The following is a 27647-nucleotide window of genomic DNA, read 5'->3' as shown; positions in this document are numbered from 1 at the left end:
TCATTAGACAAATTTTGACAATGTGAGGCGAAGACACAAAGCTGAACAATCTGGGTATGTATGATCGAAGGGCAGAGGAGGTTGTTGTGAACTATGCTGAAAGAAGTTTGGAAGACATGTGAGACAGTGAAACCCAGGACTGTAATCTACCATAGCCGTAGATGACGAGGCTTGAAACACAAAGATATGCGACGAAGCTGGGCCATTTGATGGCACTGGGATTGGAAACCAGGGCATTCTACCACTTGAGCTACACCCTCAGCCTTGTAAAGTATTCTAACAGTTACACAGATAAAGACACTGAGCACAGAGAGGCTAAGGAACTGCATCTATGCCACACAATCACTGAACCTATGGAATCATGTCCCTAACCCAGCTAGTTTCACCTTAGACCTTGCAGGACCACAATTGGACTGTGACTATGGATGAAGTCCTCTGTACTGAGGTTGCAGTGATAATTGTGGAATTCAAATAATATGAATAGAGCTTTATGAACATGCATAAACAGATGGAAAAGCAAAGGAGTCTCACTACCAGAGAGAAACATGTGATTTAGAAGAATGATGTCCAGAGCCACAGACAAGAGAAAGTACTGCTCCATCTGTACATGGAAGGTGTCCTTTGATAAACATGAACAAGGGCAAGAGGGACCGACCAGTGAGAGCCAGCTTCACCCAGGAGAAAGACCCAGGCCCAGGCGGGGGACTGGTCCCTGGCCGTGGCTCACAGACTCAGGTGAACTCAGCCAGAGGTACCCTGCCCTGCCCACCGGAATTTCTAAATTCAAACCCAAAGCAGCGAGCAGCTAACGGTGGCAAGGAACAACCAGCAGGGAGAATAAACAGTTCCCTGAGACAGTTAAATGATCCCATCACAGAGGAAGCCCAATTCCCAGCCCGAAATGGAGCTGAATTCCATAGCCAGCTCTGCCCAGGAGGCCACCCCGCCCAGGAGGGAGGAACCTCCCCCAGGCAAGCAACTATCAGCCAGGTAAACCAGGCCAGGGCACCCTGCCCTGCTGAGTCCACAGCCTATTCAAAGCCAGGCATTAACGGCAGTGGCCCCACAGCAGATGGGAGGAGCCACGGTTCCCAAGACTGTTCACATCCCTGATCTACAGAGGACACCCAAGTCCTACCTGTAAGCTGTGTGGACCACAGAGCCCCAGGATTTCACTAACAAGGGAAAAGGGTCAAACCAGATCCACCCCCTGCAAACTGAAAGCAAGTCAAACCAGCCAAGAAGCAGGAAAATAGACTGCAGACCATCGCAAGGAAACCAGAGACTGGAGAGAGCCCACCCAAACAAGGAAGATTCCATTAAAAAATTTCTTTTTGAATTTTTTTATTTTCTATTTTTCATTGCTGAGACTTTTTTTGTTTTGTTTTCCGTTTTTATTCGTTTATTTTACCATTTTTTTTTGCTTTTCTGCGGGGGGGGGTGATAATTTTTTTGTGTTTTGTGCATTTTTCTTCCAGTATTTTTTCTTTGTTTCTCTTTTCACATTCTCTCTCTCTCTCTCCCTCTCTCTCTCTCTCAACATTTTACATTTGGAAAGAGTACTAGGGAATCTAAGAAATAGAAGTTATTCAGGAAAAGAGATAGACAAGCTTTGTCCATATTTCTTTCAGAAAAAAAAAGTTTGATCCAATTTGAATTTTTTTTCTACACCTCTGAGAAAAACACAGGTGAAAGTACTAAAGCATTTACATGATCAGATATTAGATTACTGGGTCACACTAGTAAGAAAAGAATCAAGCCAGTTGCTCACATCTGTAATCTTAGCTACTTGGAGCCTGAGACTTAGGAGGATCACAGCTCAAGGCCAAACTGAGCACACACCTGAGATGCCTTCTCAACTAATACCCAAGTGTGGGGGCACATGCCTGACTTCCCAGCTATGTGGGAGGCTGAGATCATGACAATCGTGGTTCTAGGCCAGCCTGAACAGAAAACTCTGTAAGGGTATAAAAGTTGTTATTGAACCAGTTACTGCTACGAGCAGCCCAGCTCAAATACCTGGGAAAACTCAAGAGAAGAGTAAAGGGGGGGAAAGCTAGAACATGAATCCAATGCCCCACAACAATGCTATGGAGGAGCCTGAATCCTCAGTGCTTTCAGTGTCGCTACTCACCGATTAAATGTGGACCAGCAGCCACAATAAAGCAAGGAAAGTTAAACGGACTGTGCTGTTGAGAAGCAAATTCCTTGGAGTCTTTCCAGTGTCTACTATGGCATTTACTACCCTATAACCAATCTCTTTGAGATAATTATAATATCCCACATTCATATTCAACATACACTTTTTGTGAGTATATGCCAGTCATGGGGCTTGAACTCAGGGCCTGCGTACTGTCCCTTAGCTTTTTTATTTTTTCCTCAAGTCTTGAACTATAGCTCCACTTAAAGCCTTTTGTTGTGTATGGTAGTTAATTGGAGATAAGACTCTAGTGGACTTTCCTTCCCAGATTGGCTTTGAACTTCGATCCTCAGATGTCAGCCTCCTGAGTAGCTAGAATTACAAGCATGAGCCAGCAGCACTAGGTCCAATTTATATACTTTTTATGTTATATCTTTTCTTTTATTAATTAAATTGTGTTGACAAGGTGTTGTGAAAAAGGGGTACAGTTACATAATAGGGTAGTGAGTATATTTCTTGTGATATTTTACAGCCTAGTTTTTTCTTTCTTTAAAATTACTTTCCTATGACTAACACCTTCACTCTTTTCTGCTGACTCTCCATTGTCTATCATTTTAACCATGTTCTTTCTACCAATTGGACTATTCTCCACATTTCCATGTCACTGAAACAAAAGCAAAATCATCACCCTCCCCAATACATTTTACTCTATTTTCTTCACTACCTCTAACTTACCCTCCTGATTTACTTCCAGGACCTCAAGACTTCATTGACCCCTAGTTATTGGATAGATGGTATCCCTGTTCAATCTGAGTGAACCAAAGGGGTTCATAGAGAAAGCCAGCGAGTCCAAAAAGAATTTAATCTAAGAACAAAAATTGCTCATAGGGTTGTAACAGTAAATAAGTAACTACTGAATAAAGGGCTCAGGATTGATTGTTCCATTGAAATTGTATTCTTTAGGAACACCAAATCTCATTTTATATACAGGTATACAAGGTATCAGTATACAATTATGAACTTCTAAGATTTACACAGCAGTGCTTGGTAAGGTCTGCTTTGGGTCTTAAATGGTGCTCACAGTTGCTTTTAGATCAGCATTCTCAATCCAAATGGGCAGAAGAAGCACAAGAAAGATGGCAAACAATGGAGTCTCATCTCCCACTCAAAACAAGCAGCAAGCAGAGCAGTCAATCAGACATAGAAGAGAACCCTCAAAATGCTCTACAAAGTCTACTGATAAAAATGTTAAGTGAAAAGTTTGAATCAATAATCAATCCGTCCATAAAGTAACAGACGATTTCATGGCCTCAACAAATAGAAATATAAATGAACTTCAAGAGTCAAATGAAAAGATAGCCACCCAGCTAAAAGATTTGAGAGACAGCACTCAAGATCAAGTGCAGTAAAGAAGTCCATGCAGGACCTAAGAGAAAATTATAGCAAAGACATGGAAATCATCAGGAAAGACCGTTCAGAAGAAAAAGAGATTCGAAATCAAGTAGCAAGCCTACAGTCTAGAGTAGATGAAGCAGAGGATCAAATCTCAGGAGCTGAAGATTCCCTAGAATCTATGGAGAAAGATAAAAAACAATAAAAAACCAATACAATCAACAAAACAGATCAATACAGAAGCTCCAAGACACAATCAGGAAGCCCAATTGAAGCCTAATAGGTATTAAGGGAAACCTAGAGAAAGAAGTTAATGGAATAGGCAAATTATTTAACAGAGTATTAGCCAAGAACACCCCAAATATCCAGAAGGATAAGCCTATCCAGATACAAGAAGCATTTAGAACCCCAAACCGACCAGACCAGAATAGGACATCCCACTGACATATTGTGATCAAAACAGGATAAATAGAGTCCAAGGAAAGAATCCTTAAAGCTGTTAAGGAGAAGAAAGTAATCACATATAAAGGAAAACCAATCAGAATTACCCCCAGACTTCTCAGCAGAGACCATGATAGCAAGGAGAGCCTGGAATGAGGTAGACCAAACCCTAAATAAAAATAACTATCAACCAAGAATACTGTACCCAGCTAAACTCTCATTCATAGCCGAAGGTCAAATAAAAGTCTTCCACAGTAAGGAAAAATTGAAACAATATATCTCCACCAAATCAGCTTTACAAAAAATCCTCCTCAAAGATGTAGTATACAGAGAAAATAATCATGATCACAATACAGACAGAGAAATGAACCCTAAATAGAAAACCAGAATATTAGATCAAGAATTGGGAAGACACAGCTTTTTAACAAGATAACTATAATGAAAGAAACAAATGATCATCTCTCAATCTTAACTCTCAACATTAATGGACTTAATTCTCCAATCAAACAACATAGGCTCATAAGTTGGATCAAAAATCAAGATCCAACTTTCTGCTGTCTCCAAGAGACATATCTATCCAGCAAAAGCAAATATCTTCTAAAAGTGAAAGGCTGGAATAAAATCTACCAAGCAAATGGCCCCCATAAGCAGGCTGCAGTTGCAATCCTAGTATCAGGTAAAATTGACTTCAAATTTAAACTGGTAAGAAGAGACAAAGAAGGTTACTACATACTAATAAAGGGATTTCTCCTACAGGAGGATATAACCAAGTTCGAGAACCTCGAAGAAATGGATGATTTCCTAGAAAAAATTGATATTCCTAAACTCAACTATGAAGATTTAAACCTTCTAAACAGATCCATATCTAGCATTGAAATAGAAATGGCAATAAGTGATCTCCCATAGAAGAAAAGCCCAGGTCCAGCTGGATTCACAGCAGAATTCAACAAGGCCTTCAAAACAGGACTCACACCAATATTTCTCCAACTCTTCAATGAAATTGAAAGAAAAAGTTCTCTACCAAATACATTTTATGAAGCCAGTATAACCCTCATCCCAAAACCAGGCAGGGACTCATCACAAAAAGAGGACTATACACCGATTTCCCTGATGGACATAGATGCAAAAATTCTCAACAAAATTTTGGCCAATCGACCTCAACAGGTCATCAAAAAAATTATACACCTTGATCAAAGTGGATTCATCCCAGGGATGCAAAGTTGGTTCAATATACACAAGTCAATTAATGTAATCCACCACATCAACTGGAGCAAGGTAAAGAACCACATTGTTATATCTCTGGATGAGGAAAAGGTATTCGATAAAATCCAGCACCCATTTATGATAAAAGCCCTGGAAAAATTGGGATTCCAGGGGACATTCCTGAATACAATAAAGGCTATCTATGACAAACCAATAGGAAGCATAATTCTAAATTATGAAAAGCTAAAGCCATTCCCTTTAAAACCAGGAGCAAGACAGGGATGTCCGCTCTCTCCCCTCCTCATCAACATAGTACTAGAATTTCTAGCCAGTGTAATTGGGCAAGAAGAAAACATAAAGGGGATCCAAATAGGAAAAGATGAAGTTAAACTTTCTCTCTTTGCAGATGACATGATCCTATACCTAAAGAACCCCATAGACTCTACTTCCAAGCTACTAGAGCTGATCCAAAACTTTGGCAAAGTTTCAGGATAGAAAATAAACCCTCAAAAATAACCAGACTTTCTAAATGCTAATGACCCGAAGACCGAGGCTGAAATCAAGAAAGTAACTTTTGCAATAGCCTCAAAAAACATAGAATACCTAGGAATAACCTTAAGCAAAGAAGTGAAAGACCTCTATGAGGAGAACTTTAAAAACATGATAAATGAAATTAAGGCAGAACTAAAGAAATGGAAAAACCTCCCATGCTCCTAGATTGGGAGGATTAATGTAGTCAAAATGGCAATATTGGCAAAGGCTATCTGCAAATTCAATGCAATACCCATTAATATCCCAACACCAGTTTTTAATGAAATAGAGTATGCAATCCAGAAATTCATTTGGAACAATAAAAGACGCAGAATAGCAAAAACAATCCTAAGCAGAAAGAACAGTGCAGGAGGAATTACAATACCAAAGTTCAAGCTGTATTATAAAGCTATAGTAATAAAAACAGCTTGGTATTGGCACTGGAACAGGCCTGAAGACCAATGGAACAGAATTGAAGACCCAGAAATGAACCCACGGAACTAAACCTATTAGTCTTTGATAAAGGAGCTAAAAAAATAGGATGGAAGAAAGATAGCCTGTGTAACAAATGGTGCTGGCAAAACTGGTTCAACTCCTGCAACAAACTAAAACTAGATCCTTATATATCACACTGCACCAAAATCAATTCCAAATGGATTAAAGACCTCGAAATTAAAACATACTCTGAAAACATGAAAAGAAGGAGGAGAAACACTTGGGCTCCTTGGCACAGGACGGAACTTCCTTAACAAAGACCCAGAAATGCTACAAATCAAAGAAAGGATGGACAAATGGGACTGCATCAAACTGCAGAGCTTCTGCAAGGCAAAGGATATAGCTCCCAAGGTAAACAGAAAGCCCACAGATTGGGAAAAGATCTTTACCGGCCATACAAGGGACAAAGGCCTCATCTCTAAAATATATGCAGAACTAAAAAAAATTAAATTCCTCCAAAAACAAAACTGCAAAGAACCAACAGCCCCCTCAACAGTGGGCTAAAAACTTAGAAAGAGACTTCTCTGATGAAATGAGAATGGCCAAGAGACATATGAAAAAGTGCTCTACATCACTGGCCATAAAAGAAATGCAAATCAAAACAACATTGAGATTCCATCTCACCCCAGTAATAATGTCCTATATCAAGAAAACTAACAATAATAAATGTTGGAGGGGATGTGGCCAAAAGGGAACCCTACTTCATTGTTGGTGGGAATGTAAACTGGTTCAGCTGCTCTGGCACACGGTATGGAGATTCCTCAGAAGGCTAAACATAGAGGTCCCCTATGACTCAGCAGCCCCACTTTTGGGCATCTAACCAAAAGACCACAAACAAGAACACACTAAAGCCACCAGCACAACAATGTTCATCGCAGCACAATTTGTCATAGCTAAAATATGGAACCAATCCAGATGCCCCTTAGTAGAAGAATGGATCAGGAAAACGTGGTACATACACAAAATGGAATTTTATGGCTCTATCAGAAAGAATGACATTGCCCCATTATTAAGGAAATGGAAAGACTTGGAAAAAATTATACTAAGTGAAGTGAGCCAGACCCAAAGAAACATGGTCTCCCTCATAGGGAATAATTAGCACAGGTTTAGGCTAGTCACAGCAGAGGATCACAAGAGCCCAATAGCTATGCCCCTATGAATTCATAAGATAATGCTAAGTGAAATGAACTCCATGTTATGGAAATGAGTGATATATCACTGTTGTAATTACTTTCAACATGCCATGTGCAACTGTAGCTTCTATGGTTGATGATCCTCTTGTATCTCCTTCCTGTGGTTGTACCTGCACTATCACTGTATCTTATAGGAGTACATTTGAAACTGTATATACTGGTATTACAACTAGGAAAGTGAAAGGGAATACCAAAATGGAGAGACACAGGATAAAAAGACAAACGACTACAAAAGTAATATTTGCAAAACTGTTTGGTTTAAACCAACTGAACAACTCATGGGGGGAGAGGGAAAGGGGGAGGGAGAAGGGGGAATGAGGAAGGCGGTAACAAACAGTACAAGAAATGTATCCAATGCCTAACATATGAAACTGTAACCTCTGTGTATATCACTTTGACAATAAATAGGAAAAAAAATCAAACAAAATAAATAAATAAAATATTTACATTTGTCTTAAAAAAAGAGTTGGTGGAAAATATTGATACAGATGGTTGCATATTAATATTGTATCCTATAATGTTCATGGATTTACATATTTATCTTATTCAGCCTGCAACTTACTATAAGATCTCTCTTTGTGATGAGTTTTGATGAATTGTACTTTCTAAATCTAAATCTAAGTATGAGGCAAGTTATAATTTCCAGCTTTATATTTCTCTCTTTAGTGTGCCAGAGAGAAACATGGTTATCATAAATGATGAAGTTGTTCATCTTCTCTAAAACATAGTCTACTTTCACACATGAAAGACATTTCTAAAACAGGAGAGTACTGAAACACTGGAAGGGATATGAGACATGACACATGGCCGTTTGTGACTGACACGAGAAGACATCAGTGATTCACCTCAGATCTTCACTTTCTTTCCAAAGCATGACATGGAATTATCAGAGGTTTGTTTCACTCTTTCTATCCCTGTAAATCCCTTGGCAGAGGCTCCTACAAGCTCCAAGAGCCTCTTGGGTTCACAGAAAGACAGAGCGCACCGACTCAGGATGAAGTGGGCCCCAAGGTCTTGCTGGACAATGATGATATCATGGAAGCCAAGGGACAACGTCGACAACATGTTTTTCCAAAGTATTTTTCACCACGATGGAGGGTGGCAGGTGAAGAGCCTTCGGGCAGAGGATCCCTGAGCTCCTGACTTGAATGGAAGTTCAGAAGACAAAACAGAGAAGACAGAACTGAGCACAGGGATATCAAGCATGAGGTCTCAGCACTGTGCTCCCTTAGCTATGCCTCCCTTTTGCTTCTAGCTGTGCCTTTTTCTAACAAGCCAGCACTCCAGTCCTATGTACTCCTTCCACAAGTTGGGGGCATATGTCAATAGTGGGATCTCACAGCACCCTGCATCAACGTCTACTCTTCTTCAGAAGGCTGGATGGGAAGTTGGGAGGAGCCATCCAACCTCATCCCCTCCTCAGCTTAGCCTAGGTGCAGGGTTTGGCTTCTATGTTGGGCAGATTCTGACATGTCTTTGTCTCTGGTCTTTTTCTTCCTATTCCTGCAATATTCACTCACATCTCAGCATATAGGTATTCCGAGCTATTTAAAATATGTGAAGCAAAGTGTCTTCCGAGATGGAGACCTGGTTGTGAGTGGGTTTTTCCCCCTTTACCTCTTGAGCCAAGAAGCCTCGATAGACCCGAAATCTTTTACACGCCCTTCATATTATAAAACAGTACCTCAAAGGTAAGTTCCTTGTTATATATACTTGTTAATTATGGTAGTAACTGTGTTTTCATTTGCATTTCATCTCCTTTGACACTGTAAAAACGAGCATAAAAATGAAAACCAGTATGTTCTAATGTTCTCTTTCTTCTTTATGCACTCACAACTCTATGCTCTTTTTTTGGCCTTTTGCTTTCCACTCCTGTAGTGATAGAAAAGAGAAATCAATGTTTTTATGCCTACATCATCAGCCTGCTTCTCAGAAGCAGGCACCGGGGGAGGGGTGTTTTAGAATGTGTGTGACTGTTGGACCCCATCCAGTCAATGTTACAACAGATGCACTGGGACTGTACAGGTATCTGAGCCACCGAGCCCTGACTTGAGGTCAGTGTTAGAGTCAAGGAGCTCATGCTATCTTGCCCACTGCTGTCACGGACATTTTGAAACACCCTGAACAAAGTACTTGGAAGTATCTTAAATTTGATAACCTTAAACAGACAACATTCTACAAATGATAATAATGAAATCATACCATATAAGAAGTTGTTGATGCTAAAATGTCAACAAATGAAAAATCTTTTGTAGGGGTAATTGTCCTTATTTGGATCGTGGTAGTTTCTTTGAGAAAATATAAATAATTCCATTGATTGGCTTCAGGAAAATAGGTTGCATTTGTCTCTGATGGGTGAGTTAAAACACTGATGCTTACTAACAGCTCACCAGGGGATGGCTTGTGCTTAGTGCATAGTGCACCAATTGCAATGAATTCCATTATTCTTCTAAAACCATCAGTGCATCAGGGGTTCCCATCAGTAATCCCATATCCTCAGAAAACAGCCTCAGGAAAGCACTATGCAATTTATTTTCATGAGTGTCACTACCCTTACCAGATCTTTTAATCGTTACTTTTGTAAAGATGACGTAGAGAGGTTACAGTCATGTAAGTAAGGAAAGGAGTACAATTCTTGTTGAACATTGTTACCCCCTTCCTCATTTTCTCCTTCTTTCCCTTCCTCCCTAAGTTTCCCTACCCTCCCACCCCCACGTTGTAAAGATCATTTCCAACATATTGTTTTGTGAGTATCTTTGTTGCATTGGTTCACCCTTTGCCTTTGTCTCACCATTTCTATGATTTCCCCACCCCACCCCCAAATCAGATTAACTTATATACCAGACAAATGGGACTAAAATAAAAAAGAATGACATACAACAGGCGATTAACCAAATGAAAAAAAGGGAAATAATTGCAAATAGTACACTAAAATATATCTTCTTTCCACTTCTTGGAGTTCATTTTGCTTATCATCATTTTATATCATCCTATGTACATAGCATCAAGCTATTGTGATCCTCTGCTAGGAGTATAGTAATTATGCTATAGACATATAGTAATTATTACAAATGAGGGAAAACATAGAGCCTGTGTTTCTTTGGGTCTGGCTTACCTCACTTAATATGATTAGTTAACATATTTTCACAGGTGGTCTTGCAACAGCAAGGGCTGATAGACTAATGATCTTCAAGACTGATTTTCAGCCTTGCCTTTCAGCTGTCTGAGGCTGTATGCATCCTCAGTTCCCTCCCCTCCTATCTGTTATGACTTTGATTCTCTCTTTGTTTTTACCATTAACCAAATTATGAAATGAGATATTTTGTGACAATGACTTCATACATATGCATCAAGGGTTAGAAATCAGCTACTGATTGTTTATACACTACCCAAATGCAGATGAAAAAAAAAGATCATCAGAGGATGAAGGACTCTGTGGTCTCAGCTATAATGTAAGAACCTGCTTTATTCATGAGACAAGTTTGGGGAGATGGACGAGAGACTTCAACCAGCTTCACAAACCTAGAGGTCAGACTACAGTCTGCCTTCTCTGGTTCTGCTGGAGATGTTTCAGGCCACCTCTATTTTGTGCAGAAGAGGATCATGTGTCATGTAGTTTTCCAGTTTCATCCTGCAAACAGGCTTCTCAAATCTAGCAATTAAGCATGAACCTGTCTTCCTATAGAAATGTATTATTCTCCTGCCTTCCAAGTGTCATCTGATATGTGTGCACTACACATGCGTACAACTGTTGCACATCTGAGATGTGACTCGGGTTGTGTGGCTGTGTTACAGCATGATGATCAGTCTCTGCAAATGAAGTGTTTATATTACACTGATCAAAATAAATGGGAGAAAATTAATAACAGATCAAAAGATATGATCATTCAGAAGCTCTTGGGAGTTGGTGCCAAATGTATACTGGGAAGACTGTGTTTCCATGCGCCCATTCCCCTTATATCTGGTTGCATTTTCCCGGACTCCTGTCTGCCTCCCCCCCCAGCTCCAGCAAGCAGTAATCTGATTTGTGTCTGTCTGGATTTGCTAATCTGAATACTTTGTATTTATGAACCTGTATCATTTATGATCATTTTTGAATGGCTAATTTTATATTGTGCTATGTTTTTCAGTTGAATTGACGAGTATAACATATATCAATCTATCATGCCTTTTTCTTGTAATATTTTAACATCAAGCTCTTAGAGGCAACAAGCTATTCCCATTTGTACAGAATAAGATGCAAAGTATTCTATTTCATTTAGACGCAATTTGTAGGCCTGGTGTTATTGCTAACTTAAGGGTTTGCCAAATATTTTCTAAAAATTCAAAATTTTTTTGAGTGTTTTTTTTTAAATGTAATTGTAAAGATGATATACAGAGCAGTTACAGTTACGTAAGTAAGGTAATGAGTACATTTCTTTTTAAAAGTCATGGATTTTTAAGGCTTAATATTCTCAAATCAATCCTTCCTTATCATAATTTTTTTATATCTTTTTTATGCCAGTCCTGGGGCTTGAGCTTAGGACCGGGGCACTGTCCCCAAACGTTTTCACTCAAGGCTAGCACTCTACCACTTGGGCCACAACCCAGCTGCCAGCTATTTTTTAAGCCATTGAAGTTTCTTTGACTTCTTTTTTTCTTGTTTACATCTGCTTGTTGTTATTATAGAGGTGAGGCACAGTTTCAGATGTTTCAGTCACATAAGTCAGGTCAAAAGTACATTTCTTTTTGGACAATGTTAGCCCTCCCTCATTCCCTCCCAGTTTCTCCCTCCCAACCCCACTCACAAGTTGTACAGTTCAGCTTCAGCACAGTGTCTAGTGAGTACCACAGCTGCATTTGATCACCCTTTGTCCCTCCATTCCTGTGACCCCCTTCCTCTCCCAAAGACAGATAAATGAACAAACACTACAAAGGGAAAAGAAAACAACATCAACAAATAAAATAACCTCTTCCATTTCCTGGTAAATATTATTTTATATGATCAGGGGCACATAAGCATTTCACCTTTGTGTTCCTCTTCTAAGAATATCGTCCTCTGCTCTCACTGTGTGTAAATGCCTAGTCCTGTATAATTTAACATGCTTCAGTGTACATTACATCTAACTTTTGCATATGAGAGAAAGCATGTGCTGTTTGTTTCTCTGAGCTTGGCTAACCTCAGTTATCATGATTTGTTCTAGGTCCATCCATTTACCTGAAATTGACAAAATATTATGGCTGTGCAAAATTCCCTTTTTCATCAGAAGCTTAGGCCAAAGGAGGAGAATTTCTGAATGAAAGCCTCAGAATAACATTCTGCCTTGGCTAAGGAGTTGCCATTGCATTTCACTGCATGTTTTGATTAGTCTCATTAATACAGCTCTCTCTGTGTGTTTAGATGGCTTTGGAAGAACTACCAGTATGCTTTGGCCTTTCACTTTGCCATTGAGGAGATCAATAAGGACTTCCATCTCCTCCCCAATCTGTCCTTGGGCTACCATATCTACAATGCCCATCACAGTGACCAAAGAAGCTTCGAGAATGCTCTGCTGTGGCTGTCTGGGGGTGATGAGATTCTCCCTAACTATAAATGCACTATGCACGACAAGTCAGTTGCCATCATTGCGGGAACTTCAGCCACATTTTCAGCTGAGATTGGACCACTTTTAGAGCTCTACAAAACCCCACAGGTAAGTGGATTGTGAATTGTGGCCAGAATTGTTAAGCTCTCCACCAATACTATTTCCTTGCATATGATCAAAGGGACGCTCAGTTGTACTTCCTTTGGGTTTCACCCTCTCCTCCAGCCCAAATCTGCCTTGCTTGTGTCTACCCAAGCAGCTCTCGGGAGCATTCCCATTGAGCTTTCCCCTTCAACTCTCCACATCACAGCTTTCTCCCAGCGGATTGAGGCCATGCCAACAGGAATAGAAATGTAATGATCACATTCTCTTAAGAGAGTTCTTTTCTAGAAAAAAACTAATATTTTGAAATTTACAGAGTATAATCAAAAGCACCATTCAAGACAATGCATGTTATTGTGAAAATAAATTAAAATAAAACTACCAAAAGACTAATAAAATAAAATGTTGCTGGTATTTGTTGTTAATAATATTGGTAGGCAACATTATTTGTAGAGATTATGTCCCTATACCTCAAGCCATGGCGTCAAGGATGAGGCAAATACCACTATCTTGGTGATACTCCATTCACATTTCATGCCTACCTGTATTCCCACTTCAAGTGATAAGGAAGCATTGAGATTTCACAGATTTTCTTCCATGTTTTACTGAGGAAACAAGAAATGTTTTTCGAAAACCAATGGCACTGTGAAACAGGGTTTTATGTTTTTCCCAGAATGAGAGAAGTTATTAATCCTTGTGGCAGTCCTTTCCTCTACTGAAAAGTATTTGTTCCACAATCCCCACCCTTATCTCCTACAGGAGGGAAAACACCCACTCCTTCAAACTCAGAATCATATTTTATACTTGTTTATTTAGATCACATATGGACCTTATGATCCCATGCTAAATGACAAAGACCAGTTTCCATCACTTTACCAGATGGCTGCCAAAGACAACTTTCTTGTTCATGCAATGACCTCCTTACTGCTTCATTTTGGTTGGACGTGGGTATCGCTCTTCATTTCTGATGACATGAAAGGGGAGCAGTTCCTTCAGATTCTTAAAGCAGAGATGGTAAAGAAAGGTATTTGCGTGGCCCTAATAGAAAAGTTGCCTACCACTCAAGCAATACACGAACGGAAGGAAATCACTCCCATGACTCTGATCAGAGTTTCATCTGCGAATGTGCACATACTGTATGGTGAAGTGGGCAGCCTCATAATCGTGGACATTTCAGCCAAGTACTTCTTAGTCATGGGAAAAGTGTGGATAATGACAGCAAAGTGGGATATCGTTGTGTATGAGATGGACCACATGCTGCACTCTTTCCATGGAAGTTTGTCACTGTCACCTCAACAGAAAGAAATTCCCGGCTTCAAACATTTTCTCAAGACAGTTAGACCCTCCCAATACCCAGAGGATTTTTACTTTAGTATTCTGTGGTCTGACAATTTTGATTGTCTTCCTGCTGGGTCACTTTTTGGAAAAGCTAGAGTTTGCCCACCAAATGTTTCCTTAGAGTTCATGCCAGGGAATATTGACATCATGACGATATCTGACTCCAGCCATCGCATCTATAATGCTGTCTACACAGTGGCCCATGTCCTTCATAAAATGCTTTTAGAGAAAACAGAAATGGGATCTCCAGGAGCTTTTGACCAACCTAAGATTCTTCCCTGGCAGGTAAATCTTCTGCAACAAGACAGACAGTGAGCATCCAATGACATCTTCAGCTATTTCACTGAGGTACAACACTGTGACTACATTTTTATTTTAGACTGACAGGATCTGAAAAAAATGCAAAGCATTTACTTTTCACTGGTTAGAGGACGATGTGTAATTGCTCTCTGTATTGGGAGAATTCTGCTCTTAAGGTTTCCCATTTCTAACTACTAAATTAAAAATTAAATCATAAAAGTAAATTTTGAGATAAAATGCTGTAAAATGTTCAACTACAACTCAGTAAAGTATAGAAAAATCAAAACATAATCAGGTTTATATTCTGCTTCAGAGTGTATGAAATACCAGAAAATATGGATACAAATAACCATATAGATATATATTTCATTCTAGATATTTATATACAAAACTATACATATTGTGGCCCATTCACTACATGGCCTACTTTATTAAAAGTAGCAGTAAATTCCCTGAAATATCCTAAAGTAACTCTGGGAGATGAATAGCTTAGACAACCTAATTCTCTTCAACACTGCAATAATCATGGAAGCATGACCTGTGCTCTTATTTTTCAATCTGAGATCAGTAATGATGCATAGAAGCTTATGATAGCCCAATGAGTTTGATAGGATTATAAGTGATTTAGAACTCTTCACCTTCAAATAACTGAAAAATTAAACAAACATAGCCTATATAATGTAAGGTTATTTATTTCCCACACTGTGTCATGAGACCAAAAAATTGAAAAGTTCAATATGCTTTGTTAGAAACTTCATTGGAGCCATAATTTTTTATTGGTCGTGAATTGCTCCCTGCAATGTCACAAGCCAACAAACTACTTTCTCATTGACAGAGGCAGACAAAAAATAGTATGCCTTTTTCAAAGTTTTATTAAGTTATAGATGACATATAAAACATATGTAGTTAATCTATACATTGTGATGAATATATCATATGCCACATGGATGTTGAGCTTCTCCAATCACCACAGTAAGATACTACAAATCTTAAAGCAAAGAACAGCTTGTAAGAAGTTCCAAACAGTTTTCTACCAGAGCCCATGCCAATGCCCCTCAGATAGCAAAATTCTGGAATTGTTTCTATCTGGATTCACTTAGTCCCCCTTTTGTTTTCCTGGGAGAGATGAAGAGCTCTTTCTCCTTTGACTCAGCAAGTTTAAATCCTTATCTTGACATGTACTCCTCATTTGTAAATTTTGTCCCTCCCCCAGCTTCATCCATTTCTGAGGAGAATTCAGTTTACCAGCAGTGCTGGGGACGACATCTCTTTAGATGCAAAGAGAAGCTCTGTTGCACAGTATGATGTACAAAACGTTGTAAATTTTCCTGCTGGTCTTGGATTGATGATTCAAGTTGGAGAGTTTGTCTATAGGAGTCCACTTGACCAAGACTTGGTCCTCAAAGAAGAGATGATAGAATGGCCTGTTGGATTCATACAGGTATGATTTCACCTCAGTACTGTATATTATTGGGTAACTATGGAGAGAGCTGAATGGAGTCCTGAGATGAGATGAAATAAGATATCTTTAACTTTGCACTGAACTTATCTCTCCATCTTGACTTAGTAATGTGTGATCTTGATTTTCCATAACCTTGGCTAACACCTACAAAAATGTTAAGTCTATAAGAGTCATCTTGATAATTTTGAGATGATATATTTATGCAACAGTTGATAAAATGTAACAAAATCAACCAATAAAGATACAGATGAGAATATGCATACATAAATATGTCCTTTCATATATCCTAAAACCTTTACTCATATATGTTCAGTATCACTTTTATATTCTGATGCATTATAAACATACACAATATAAATACAATATATGATTCCCATTTTCCTAAGGCATTTTGGATACCACTCCATTTTTTATGTTTATCCATTTCCATTGTATTGACTACGATTAAAGATCTCAGGAGATATTCTAGATGATTTCTATGCCAATAATGCCCTATACCTATAGCATGTTCCATTTTCTGACAGAAAATGACCCACATGGTCTCAGAAACTCACAACTGAATTAATCATTACATGTGGTTTAAAACACATTCTTAGTGTTAGCCGTTACTATCAGTAATGTCCCTGTCAATTATGAGGTTTCTTTTTGTACAGATTAAAGCCCATTCCCAACTCTTTTAGTTAGCTTTGCATCATTACAAACAAGTATCTGAAAATAAAATTAAGTCTTTAAAAAACAAAGGCTTATTCCACTCCCAGTTGTGAAGTTTTCCATACAAAATTGAATATCCCAAATCTTTTCACCTCTGGTGAGTGTAACACACCATGGAGAACAAAATATTCACAACTGAAACCAATGAAGAAAGAGAGATAAAGGTAAGGAGCATAGATGACTCCAGCAATCCCCTTCACAGAGACAACTCCAATGACCTGAAAAACTTCCCACTAAATGTGCCCTCTAATAATGCCTCAAAAACATCTCTCAAGAATGCTTTGGGAGTGATGCTTGGAAAGAAGATCCTTTACATAAGGACTCAACATTTTCTTACTATTTAGGGATGTTGCTTATACACAAACCAATGGAATGTGAGGAGATAATAAAAATATTATAATACATATACATTCGCAGAACCACATAGAAAACTACATTGGAAAGATTTTGGAAGGAAGGGAAAATACAAAGAAAGAAATGTACAGAAATGTTGCCTGCTAATGTTGTATAAAGTAAAAGTGAAGGGCTGGGAATATGGCCTTGAGGTAACGTGCTTGCCCTGCATACATGAAGCCTTGGGTGCGAATCCTCAGCACCACATATACAGAAAAAGCCAGTAGTGGCGCTGTGGCCCAAGTGGTAGAGTGCTAACCTTGAACAAAAAGCAGCGGTGGACAGTGCTCAGGCCCTGAGTTCAAGCCCCAAGACTGGCAAATAAATAAATAAATAAAATAAAAGTGATTTTGTACTGTGGTAATGTTTAGTAACCATTTCAAAAATGTGAAAATGAACCCAGAATTAAGTGCCTATGTGGTGGTAGCAAATGCCATGTGGTATTTCAATGGAGCCACTATGTGATCTAGTGAAATCAAAGTTCTCTCATGGGAAAGAGATAATAACATCCTATTAAAGATTCGAACAATATGCAGAACCTTGGCCAATATTTCTCTTCTCTCCTTCAGACTCCTCAATCTGTGTGTAGCCAGAGCTGTGGTCCAGGATTATGGAAAATTCTACAGGAAGGAAGACCTCCGTGCTGCTTCATTTGTGATTTTTGTCCAGAAGGATATATTTCCAATCTGACAGGTAAAAAGCATAAACCCACCCCAAGGTAACTCTATCCTCTGTTTCTCAGTAACAAGAAAGCACAGATATTGGTAACTGGATTACCGCCATTCTCCCTTCATAATCCACCCATCCTCTTAATATATCCATGTTATTTCTTTATGTTTCAGTCCTGGGGCTCAAACTCAGGGCCTAAGTGCTGTCCTTAAGCTTCTTGGGCTCAAGGCTAGCACTGTACAATTTGAGCCATAGCTCCACTTCTGGCCTTTTCTGAGTAGTTTATTGAAAATAAGTGTTTCACAGACTTTCTTGCTGGGCTGACTTCAAACCATGATCCTCAGATTTTGGTCCCAAGTAGTTATGATTATAAACATGCACCACCAGAACCCAGCTAATATATCCATTTCTAATCACCATTATGACTCTGTTATGTGTAATGTCTTGTTGGGGACTACTCATCATATTAAGTTCAATTGTAACACTGGTTCTATTGCTCACATAGCTGAGTGAGAGTCTCAGTGTGATAGTTCACTATCTACTCATCAAATGTGAGGCACATATAAGTCTCATGGCTACCTTTAGGTAGTCAGTAGTAAGTATAGAGCAGGTACTCAATTGCCATCGAAATATTATATTTTGTGTCATGTCCTAAATGCAGTGCAGTCTCAAGTTCAACTAATTAATTATTAATATAATCAATATAAGATACTTTAAATATTATGACACATTAAGAAAAGGTGCTAAATGCATGATGATTTAATATTTTAATAAAAGGTGCTATTTTGTGTCCCTAAAAGTTGTCTTTGCCCAAGATATAAATGTAAGAAATTGTATATCAAAATAAAACGTTATTGACAAACACAAAGTACTGGTAACTTATTGGAACTCATTTTGTTTTTCAAAATATAAAGAATAGTGATTGGAATTCCTGAATAAATACTATTCTATCTATACTCTTCTATCATCTTAGCAGTAGTAATATTTTGGTGAAAATGTTATCATCTTCAGGTGTGTATTATATCCCAAATTCAAACAAGACTCCAAGACCCTCAGCTAATAGGAGGTAGGCCGTCCCGCCTCTTACTATCAAGATAGTGAAAAACGGTCCCTTGCTTAGGGTAGGGTAGGTTTTCATGAGTGGGGAGTACATAGGCAGGCCATGCAAGATAGATGTATTCCAATTTCATTGGTGACCTTTGAGACCATTTGTTCTTTCACATAAGCATCAGGCATTGTGGCTCACAGTAGGCGGCCCATAGTGGCACCATACCGCGAATATTCCTTTCCTGTGGGCAATGACATCACTGGTACTTGTTGGGGCAAGCAAGCGGATTCACAGAAGCAGAACTTAGTCTTGAGTTACAGACACAAAGCACAGGCCTTGTCAGCATGATCATGACTCACTTTATAAAAACCAAAACATAGGGCTGGGGATACGGCCTAGTGGTAAGAGAGCTTGCCTCCTATACATGAGGCCCTGGGTTCGATTCCCCAGCACCACATATACAGAAAACAGCCAGAAGTGGCGCTGTGGCTCAAGTGGCAGAGTGCTAGCCTCGAGCAAAAAGGAAGCCAGGGACAGTGCTCAGGCCCTGAGTCCAAGGCGCAGGACTGGCCAAAAAAAAAACAAAAAAAACCAAAAAAACAACAACAACAACAAAAAAACCCCAAAACATAGCCTAAGTGCAAAATATAGCTTTGAATAGTGGCAGTCTTTTCTTAGGGATGACCCTCATTAGCTTTGTCTTTAAAACATAACAACCTTGTTAGCAGGGCTTTCTGGCTAATACAGCAGCTCGGGACAGCGGGTGATAAACTTCAAGCTTATCAGTGACCCTCTGCAAAGCTGTCAACTCAGTGAACCGAGGGATGGAGGGAGGGATGCTGCTTTGCTTTTAGCAAGGTTGGGAAATTTTGCCTTTAATATTTGGTCCATGTTCTGTTGTCCTGTTTATGCTTTTTCTTTAGTCAATTTTACGATAAACTAAAGCAAGCAATCTGGGTACAGAAGCTGAAATGGCAGTTAGCACTTCCTTTAGAATGGGGTGTTCCACTTGTGATTGGGTTCCACAGTATGTATAAAGGAACAAAATAATATCCATCTTGTTTGTGAAATAATTGAAACACCTAACAGTGTGTGGAAGAACTAAGAGAAAGAAAAAGATTGGGGTGCCAGTAGCCCATGCCTGCAATCCTAGCTACTCAGAAAATTGAGATATGAGCATATCAGTTTGAAGCTAGCCGGGAAAGAAAAGTCTGTGAGACTCTTGTTTTTTGTTGCCAGTCCTGGGGCGTGGAATCAGGTCCTGAGCACTGTTCCTGGCTTCTTTTTGCTCAGGGCTAGTACTCTACCCCTTGAGCCACAGTTCCACTTCCAGTTTTTTTTCTATATATGTGGTGCTGGGAATGGAACTTGGGCTTCACGCATACGAAGCGAGCACTTTACCACTAGGCCATGTTCCCAGCCCTAAGTCTGCGAGATTCTTATTTCCAAGTATGCTCCAAAAAGCCAGAAGTAGTTCCTCAATTGGTAGCCTTGAGCAGACAAGCTCATAGCCTGCCACGTTATAGAGGGTTAACAACGAGGATTTGGGTTGTACAAGAACAGAAAATTGGAAAATACAATCAATTCTTCATTTTTTCAATTAATGCATCTACAACACAAAAAGTTAATTATGTCTCCGGTCACCATGACTCATGCCTGAACTCCTAGCTAGTAAAGAGGCTGAGATCAGGAGGATTGTGGTTCAAGAACAATCTGGAAAAAAACAAAACAAAACAAAAAATGCTCCTGAGAGCCCATCTCAGTCAATAAGATTTTGGTTATGGGAGAACATGCCTGTTGTACCAGCTACACTTGAATGGCAAATAGGAGGACTATTTTCCAGGCTGGCATAGGCAAAACAGGACAAGGCACAAGTAGCAGAGCATCTTTCCAGAAAGCTCAATATCTTGTGTTCAAATCCCAGGGCTATCAAAGAAAGTTGTGTATCATCAATTCAAGCACTCTCAAAATGAAAATATTTTTGATTCAATCAGACTAATTTCTGTATTTATATGGAAACATTGGGAAGAATAGTCACAAAAAGAAAGATATAGAATATTGAAGGACATACTCTAGTATATATCAGGTTATATCAGAAATAAAAACAAAGTTCAGAGACCCCCAAGAGGTTTAGCGAGTTTATCTCTGGGTATGGGTACAGAAAGCCTTGAATCCAACTTATTTGGCTAATTGGAAAGGTCATAATGAGAAACAAAGTGGGAGAATAAGAACTGGGAAGGGTGACATCATGGAGACATAGGTGAAGCAAATGGAGAACACCCAGATGTTGAAGATTCCCCTGGGACAAGTCTGGTTTTATCTGTGGCTGAAGAACATAGAAGCTCCCTCTAATGTGGCTCAGAAAACATCACAAGCATTCTCTGCTTGCATGACACTACAGAGATGCCCATTTTCTTCAAAAGGGCAACAAGCATTAACTTAGGAAATCGAAATGCTGATTTACTTTCTCCTCTCCAGATACAGTGCAATGCATCGAGTGCCCCACACATGAGTACCCCAACAACGAGAAAAATCACTGCCTCTCCAAAGTCATAACCTTTCTGGCATTTGAGGATTCTATGGGGATGGCTCTAGCCTGCTCAGCCCTGGGCTTCTCGCTCATCACAGCTGCTGTTTTGGGAGTTTTCGTGAAGCACCGTGACACTCCCATAGTCAAAGCCAATAACCGGACACTCAGCTATGTCCTGCTCATCTCCCTCCTCCTGTGCTTCCTCTGCTCCTTGCTCTTCATTGGCCATCCTAACACGACCACCTGTACCCTCCAGCAAACCATATTTGCACTTGTATTCACCGTGGCAGTTTCCACCATTTTGGCCAAAACCATTACTGTCATACTTGCCTTCAAAGCCATGAAACCAGGAAGAACAATGAGGTGGTTTCTAATCTCGGGAGCCTCTAACTCCATCATTCCCATTTGCTCCTTCATCCAGCTTACTCTCTGTGGAATTTGGCTGGGAACCTTTCCTCCCTTTATGGACATGGACGCCCATGCAGAACTCGGCCACATCGTCCTCACCTGCAACACAGGCTCTGTCACTGCCTTCTATTCTGTCCTCGGATACCTGGGTTGCTTGGCCCTGGGAAGCTTCACCGTGGCTTTCCTAGCCAGAAAGCTGCCTGACACATTCAATGAGGCCAAGTTCTTGACGTTTAGCATGGTAGTGTTCTGCAGTGTGTGGCTCACCTTCCTGCCTGTCTACCACAGCACCAAGGGCAAGGTCATGGTGGCTGTGGAGGTCTTCTCCATCTTGGCCTCCAGTGCAGGGCTCCTAGGCTGCATCTTTGCCCCCAAGTGCTACATAATTCTTCTAAGACCTGATAAGAACTCTTGGGAAGGTTTAAAGAACACAAGAGCTTCTAGGAAAAGTAGACATTCTGAGGGTCTATCCAGTAAATCGCTAGCACATATTTCCCACCACGAAAACACTTCCACTTTACATTCTGATATCATAAGTAAAACCAATGTACCACTTTAGATCCACCTACTTTATTTTAAGATCCATTGTGTAGATCTCAAAAAAACAACAACAAACCACCATTATGTTAGCCAGGCTTAGAGAGAAAAGGCAAATCCTTTTTCTACTATGTGGAAGTTAGACCTAAAATACAAACCTACATGATAACATGCACAGGGTTATAGGCATAAACAAACAAATGAATTGACTAAAGGCCAGTATACTTCGGGGATCGGTCCAAGAGCATAACTCCTTTCAACAACTAATGAACCATATCACAAAATGAATACCACAAGGAAAAGCATGTTTGGGTGGAGAGGTCACCAAGATGGGTGTACACAAATGAAGGGAGGAAGGATCAGTAAATATGTGCATTATATTCAACATACATTATGTAAAAATCAAGCTCAAGTGTAGGTATAGGAGAGAGAAAGATGGGGAAGAACAACAGAAGGGGTGCAATTGATCAAGATGCATTGAATTCAAAACCCTACTTCTGGAATTGAAACTCATTGGTACAGCTACTGATAAATAAATAATAAGTAATAGTAATAAATAAATAAATATTTTTGAAAGGAAACGAGAAAGATCCATTGTGTAAAACCTACATTTCCTACTCATTAAGACTACTAACCTGATCTAATGCTCATGCATGGATAATGTAGTTAATCCATAGGGTTAATGAAAGTGTACATGTTGATATATTTAAATTTCATTTATCAGTTTACTGACACTTTAAGACCTAATTTTTTTTTTTTTTTGGCCAGTCCTGGGCCTTGGACTCAGGGCCTAAGCACTGTCCCTGGCTTCTTCCCGCTCAAGGCTAGCACTCTGCCACTTGAGCCACAGCGCCGCTTCTGGCCGTTTTCTGTATATGTGGTGCTGGGGAATCGAACCTAGGGCCTCGTGTATCCGAGGCAGGCACTCTTGCCACTAGGCTATATCCCCAGCGCCCTAAGACCTAATTTTTATAGTGTATATAAGTTAGACATAACTTATATTCCATTTTCCCTGGATTTTCTTAGACCATGTTACCGTCTTATTACATCATATGTAGAAATTATTTATTTAATCAAGGCAATGTTTTTATATATGTATGCTTTATTGACTACAATTGTCTTACTCATTATCCAACTGTTTTGAAATGCTATCCTATTTTTTTTGAATTTCCAACAAAGTCTGCAAAATTTATTCTAGAATACCATACCAGAACAGATTTGCCCAGGGTAGAGTGTAATGATAGTTCTTTTTAAGTCAACTATTTCATCTTGGCAAAAACCTCATGCTATAGGAAAAAGGTTCCTCTGAGGTATTAGTTAAAAATACAAGCTAGGCTTTGCTGTTCTCTCCTGAAATGCATATAAAGTGGAAACCATCTAAACCTATGCCATGTGGTATCAGAAATTCTTTATCTCATTGTTGCAGAATTTTAAAGAACCAATTTAAAAAATCACATGCTAGGATAAAAAATCAGCTTACTGGGATATGTTTGTTTTGCCTTTGATTTAATGTTTCCACCTTTTAAATTCACACCTGAGAGATAACTTTCTTCTATTGAGGTGAAATTCACACACAAAAATAAACGTGTGTGTGTGTGTGTGTGTGTGTGTGTGTGTGTGCGTGCGCGTGCGCCAGTCCTCTCTGGCTTGAATGACTGCCTGGGTGCTCAGCTGAGCATTTGTGCTCAATGCCTAGTGCTCTACTTCCAGATTTTTTTTTATATTATTGAGCTTTATGTACAAAATCATTTGATTTCAAATAAACATTTAATGTAAAAACAAATGTTCTTTTAAACTGAATTTCTTTTACATCTAATGCACCATTCAAATGCTTTATCATTTTGCATTACTTCTTCAAAATCTGTTATCAAGGGTACATACAGAAAAGCATTTTTTTATTATAAATAGAAACAAAGTTTTTTTCAGCTTTTATTATAAGATGACATAAAAAGTTTACTCAACAGAAGTAATTTCATTACTATTTGGGGATGGGAATCACCAACTTTTTGTGCAAACAATGCTAGCCTTCTTTTAAGCATGAAGAGCATTAACTACTTAAGAAATGACAAGCAATAATTCTACACCTACATCTTCCCTAAAATAATCTATTTTTTTCTTTTTTGCCCTGTATTGTGTGTATACGGTTGGATTTTTTCCAACAGAAAGAAGTTTCACTACTGGCACATTGAGTGGACACCAATAGGTTTGTATTCCAACTCCAAGCACTGTGGTTGAGTAACATCACCTCAAGTTTTTATTGTTCTTTGAAGATGTTGTATTTTCATATTCTTTATTTATAAAGGATCAATGCTGCTGTAAATACAGGTTTTTTTAAAAAAAATTTCATTCCACTACCATCTGATGCAGTTCCCTATTTTCTTTAGTGAAGGGATATATAAGCTTTCTAATGGTGTCTTCCGAAATTTATAAAATGTAAATACTGATTTGGTTGGTCCTTAAGATGTGTTTAACTGTGAGGCTATTTAATAATGTGGATGTGATTTGTCATCCAGTATTAAGTTCTTACTCATTGATTTTTTGTGCTAAAAAATAATAGGAAAGAGGGAAACTGCAGCTTTCATTACAGATTTCTTGACTCCCTGTGGAGTTACCGTAAACTCCCATTTTGCCTCTGGGTAGTGGGTTTCCAACATTACTTTCAGCTTTTTTTTTTTTTTCCAAATTTTTATTATCAAACTGATGTACAGAGAGGTTACAGTTTCATATGTTAGGCATTGGATACATTTCTTGTACTGTTTGTTACCTTGTCCCTCATACCCCCACTTTCAGCTTTTTGATAGTTGACTGGAGATAAGAGAAAGGCTTCTCAGGCTTTCTTGCCCAGTCTGGATTCATGAACCACAACCCCACTTCCACTTTGGGGATGGTTACTTGGAGATAAGAGTTTCATGGGCTTTTCTACCCAGGCTGGCTTCAAACTTCAATCCTCAGATGTCAGTCTCCTGAGTAGCTAGGATTACATGTAGGAGCCACCAGTGCTGGACAAGTGTTTTATTCCTTTATGTGTATAGCATGCTGTAGAAGGGCTGGGTCACATGGAAATTCTGTCAGCTTTTGAAGAAACACTGGAGTTTCTCCCAAGGCAGCTGCTTCATTACACAAAAGGAACACTTTATTTTTTAAAAATACATTTTGAAACAGTTGACAAACTTGAAATAGATGTGGATGATATGAAATATATATGGATATAGTTTCTTTTGGGTATATAGTACATCTTTGTCTGAAACTAAGACATAGTAAATGTTAGCTCATGAGACTATCTGGCCTTAAATTTACTTCTAAATGTTATAGATGAGTAGGGGAACTATTTTGTGCTCTACATATGACATTTCTGTGGGTTAAAGTGCAAAGAGAACCCCCTCCACCCTCCCTGGCATGACCACAGAGCACCACAATGCTGTGGACTATCCTGTTGTGGACAGGCACGGACATTCACGCACAATAGTCAAAAGGAACTCAATGGAAAAGGAAACACATACAGAATTGTTAAGATTTTTGAACTTTACCAGATGTTGACACTTAATATGAAGTTCCAGACAACTGTGATTAGGTTTTTTTAGTTGTTGTTATTTTTCATCAAGCAACAGAGGACTATTTTAAAGCCATAACCCTTTTGCAAGAACATAAGCCAAGTAGAGAGCACTTTGGGTGTCTGTGTCTTAATTGAGTAGGGCGTGGGGTCATCTGTGGAGGAATGTAAGTTGGCTGTGTCATAATCATTCCCACAGTACCATCCTGAGAAACATAGTCCCCGGCATGATCTGCAAACTTTCCCCCTGCATTGTGACTGCTTTCGATGCCACTTCCCCATACATTGCCCGTTATTTGAGGATATGGAGGTACAACTCACTAGCAGAGAGCCAGCCTTGAGCAAGAAGCTGAGAGGCAGCACTCAGACCCTAAACATCAACACATTGTAAGCACAAAATACCAATATAAAAAAGGAATTACTGAGTGTGAGCTAAAATTTAATAGTTCAATGACATGCTCATGCTTTACATGACACTATTAGATGAGCTGCTCCATCTAATGCCAATGTGTTATGCAGTACAATTATACTCTTCTAAACATCTGCTGTACTGAAATGGCCTCTGGTGCCTCCTGCTGCATGCATGAACACCTGGCCAGGGCTGAAATACTGAGGTGAGCCCGCCCTGCAGCTGTGCCCAGTCCTGCCCTGCCCTGCATTTGCATAGGCCCAGAGCACAGCACACTCCCTGAGTATTTCTTCACGGGCTGCTCACACCCCGTGCTGCAGTCAGTCCCAGTCCGCACCCAGCATGGACATGAGGGCCTCAAATCACATCCTGGGACTTGGACTCCTGCTGCTCTGGCTCCCAGGTAAGGAAAGACAGCAACGGAAATTTCATCAGCTCCATGTGGTCAGTTCTGTCTGACTCTGGGAGAATCTCACGATGCATGCATAATGATGTGGATATTTCATTTTTCATCCTTATCAGGAGCCAGATGTGACATCCAGATGACCCAGTCTCTATCGTCCCTGTCTGCATCTCCACGAGACACAGTCTCCATCAATTGCCCAGCCAGTCAGGGTATTAGCAATTATTTAGACTGGTATCAGCAGAAACCAGGGAAAGCTCCCAAGCCCCTGATCTACGGTGTAAAGTATTTACCATCTGGGATCCCCTCCAGATTTTGTGGCAGTGGATCTGGGACAGAGTTCACTCTCACCATCAGCAGCCTGCAGCCTGAAGATGTTGCCACTTATTACTGTCAGCAGCATTATTGTACACCTCCCACAGTGATACAAGTCATAATATAAACCTCCTAGGGAAGCAGAAGAGAGAGGCTGGGCTGCCCCAGCTGTGTCTTCTGCTGCCTCCCCTTGCTAGTGCTTCTCAGATGCGACCTGGCTATAAACACCACTGCAAGCTTTTTTATTGTTGTTTTAGTTGTAGGGCTTGAACTCAGGGCCTGAGCACTGTCACTGTGCCTCTTTCTGCTCAAAGCCAATGCTCTACTACTTGAGCCACTGTACCACTTCCGGTTTTAATTGGAGATAAAAGTCTCACCAAGACTTATCTACCCTGGCTTGGTTGAGCCACCATCCTCAGATCTCAGCCCCATGAGTAGCTAGGATTACAGGCATGAGCTTCAGGCAGGAATTCTTTCAATACAGATAATGAGTCTAATCACTAGCTTCTTAGC

General features: G+C 39.6%; 1 protein-coding gene across 1 annotated transcript; it reads left to right on the top strand.

Annotated features, from left to right (window-relative positions):
• The first annotated feature begins 56 nt into the window (after positions 1-56).
• Positions 57-27261, top strand: LOC125355946 (vomeronasal type-2 receptor 116-like). The gene is made up of 8 exons (XM_048352201.1): positions 57-118; positions 8328-8471; positions 12776-13067; positions 13878-14684; positions 15913-16140; positions 17835-17958; positions 21461-22339; positions 26939-27261. Exons 1-8 carry the CDS (start codon positions 57-59, stop codon positions 27259-27261), a joined length of 2859 nt encoding a protein of 952 aa, XP_048208158.1.
• The last annotated feature ends 386 nt before the right edge of the window (positions 27262-27647 follow it).

This window comes from Perognathus longimembris, chromosome 8 (assembly GCF_023159225.1).
Source record: "Perognathus longimembris pacificus isolate PPM17 chromosome 8, ASM2315922v1, whole genome shotgun sequence".
Taxonomy (NCBI): domain Eukaryota; kingdom Metazoa; phylum Chordata; class Mammalia; order Rodentia; family Heteromyidae; genus Perognathus; species Perognathus longimembris.
Note: the sequence above shows the minus strand (reverse complement) of the source record. Positions and strands in the feature narration are given on the sequence as shown.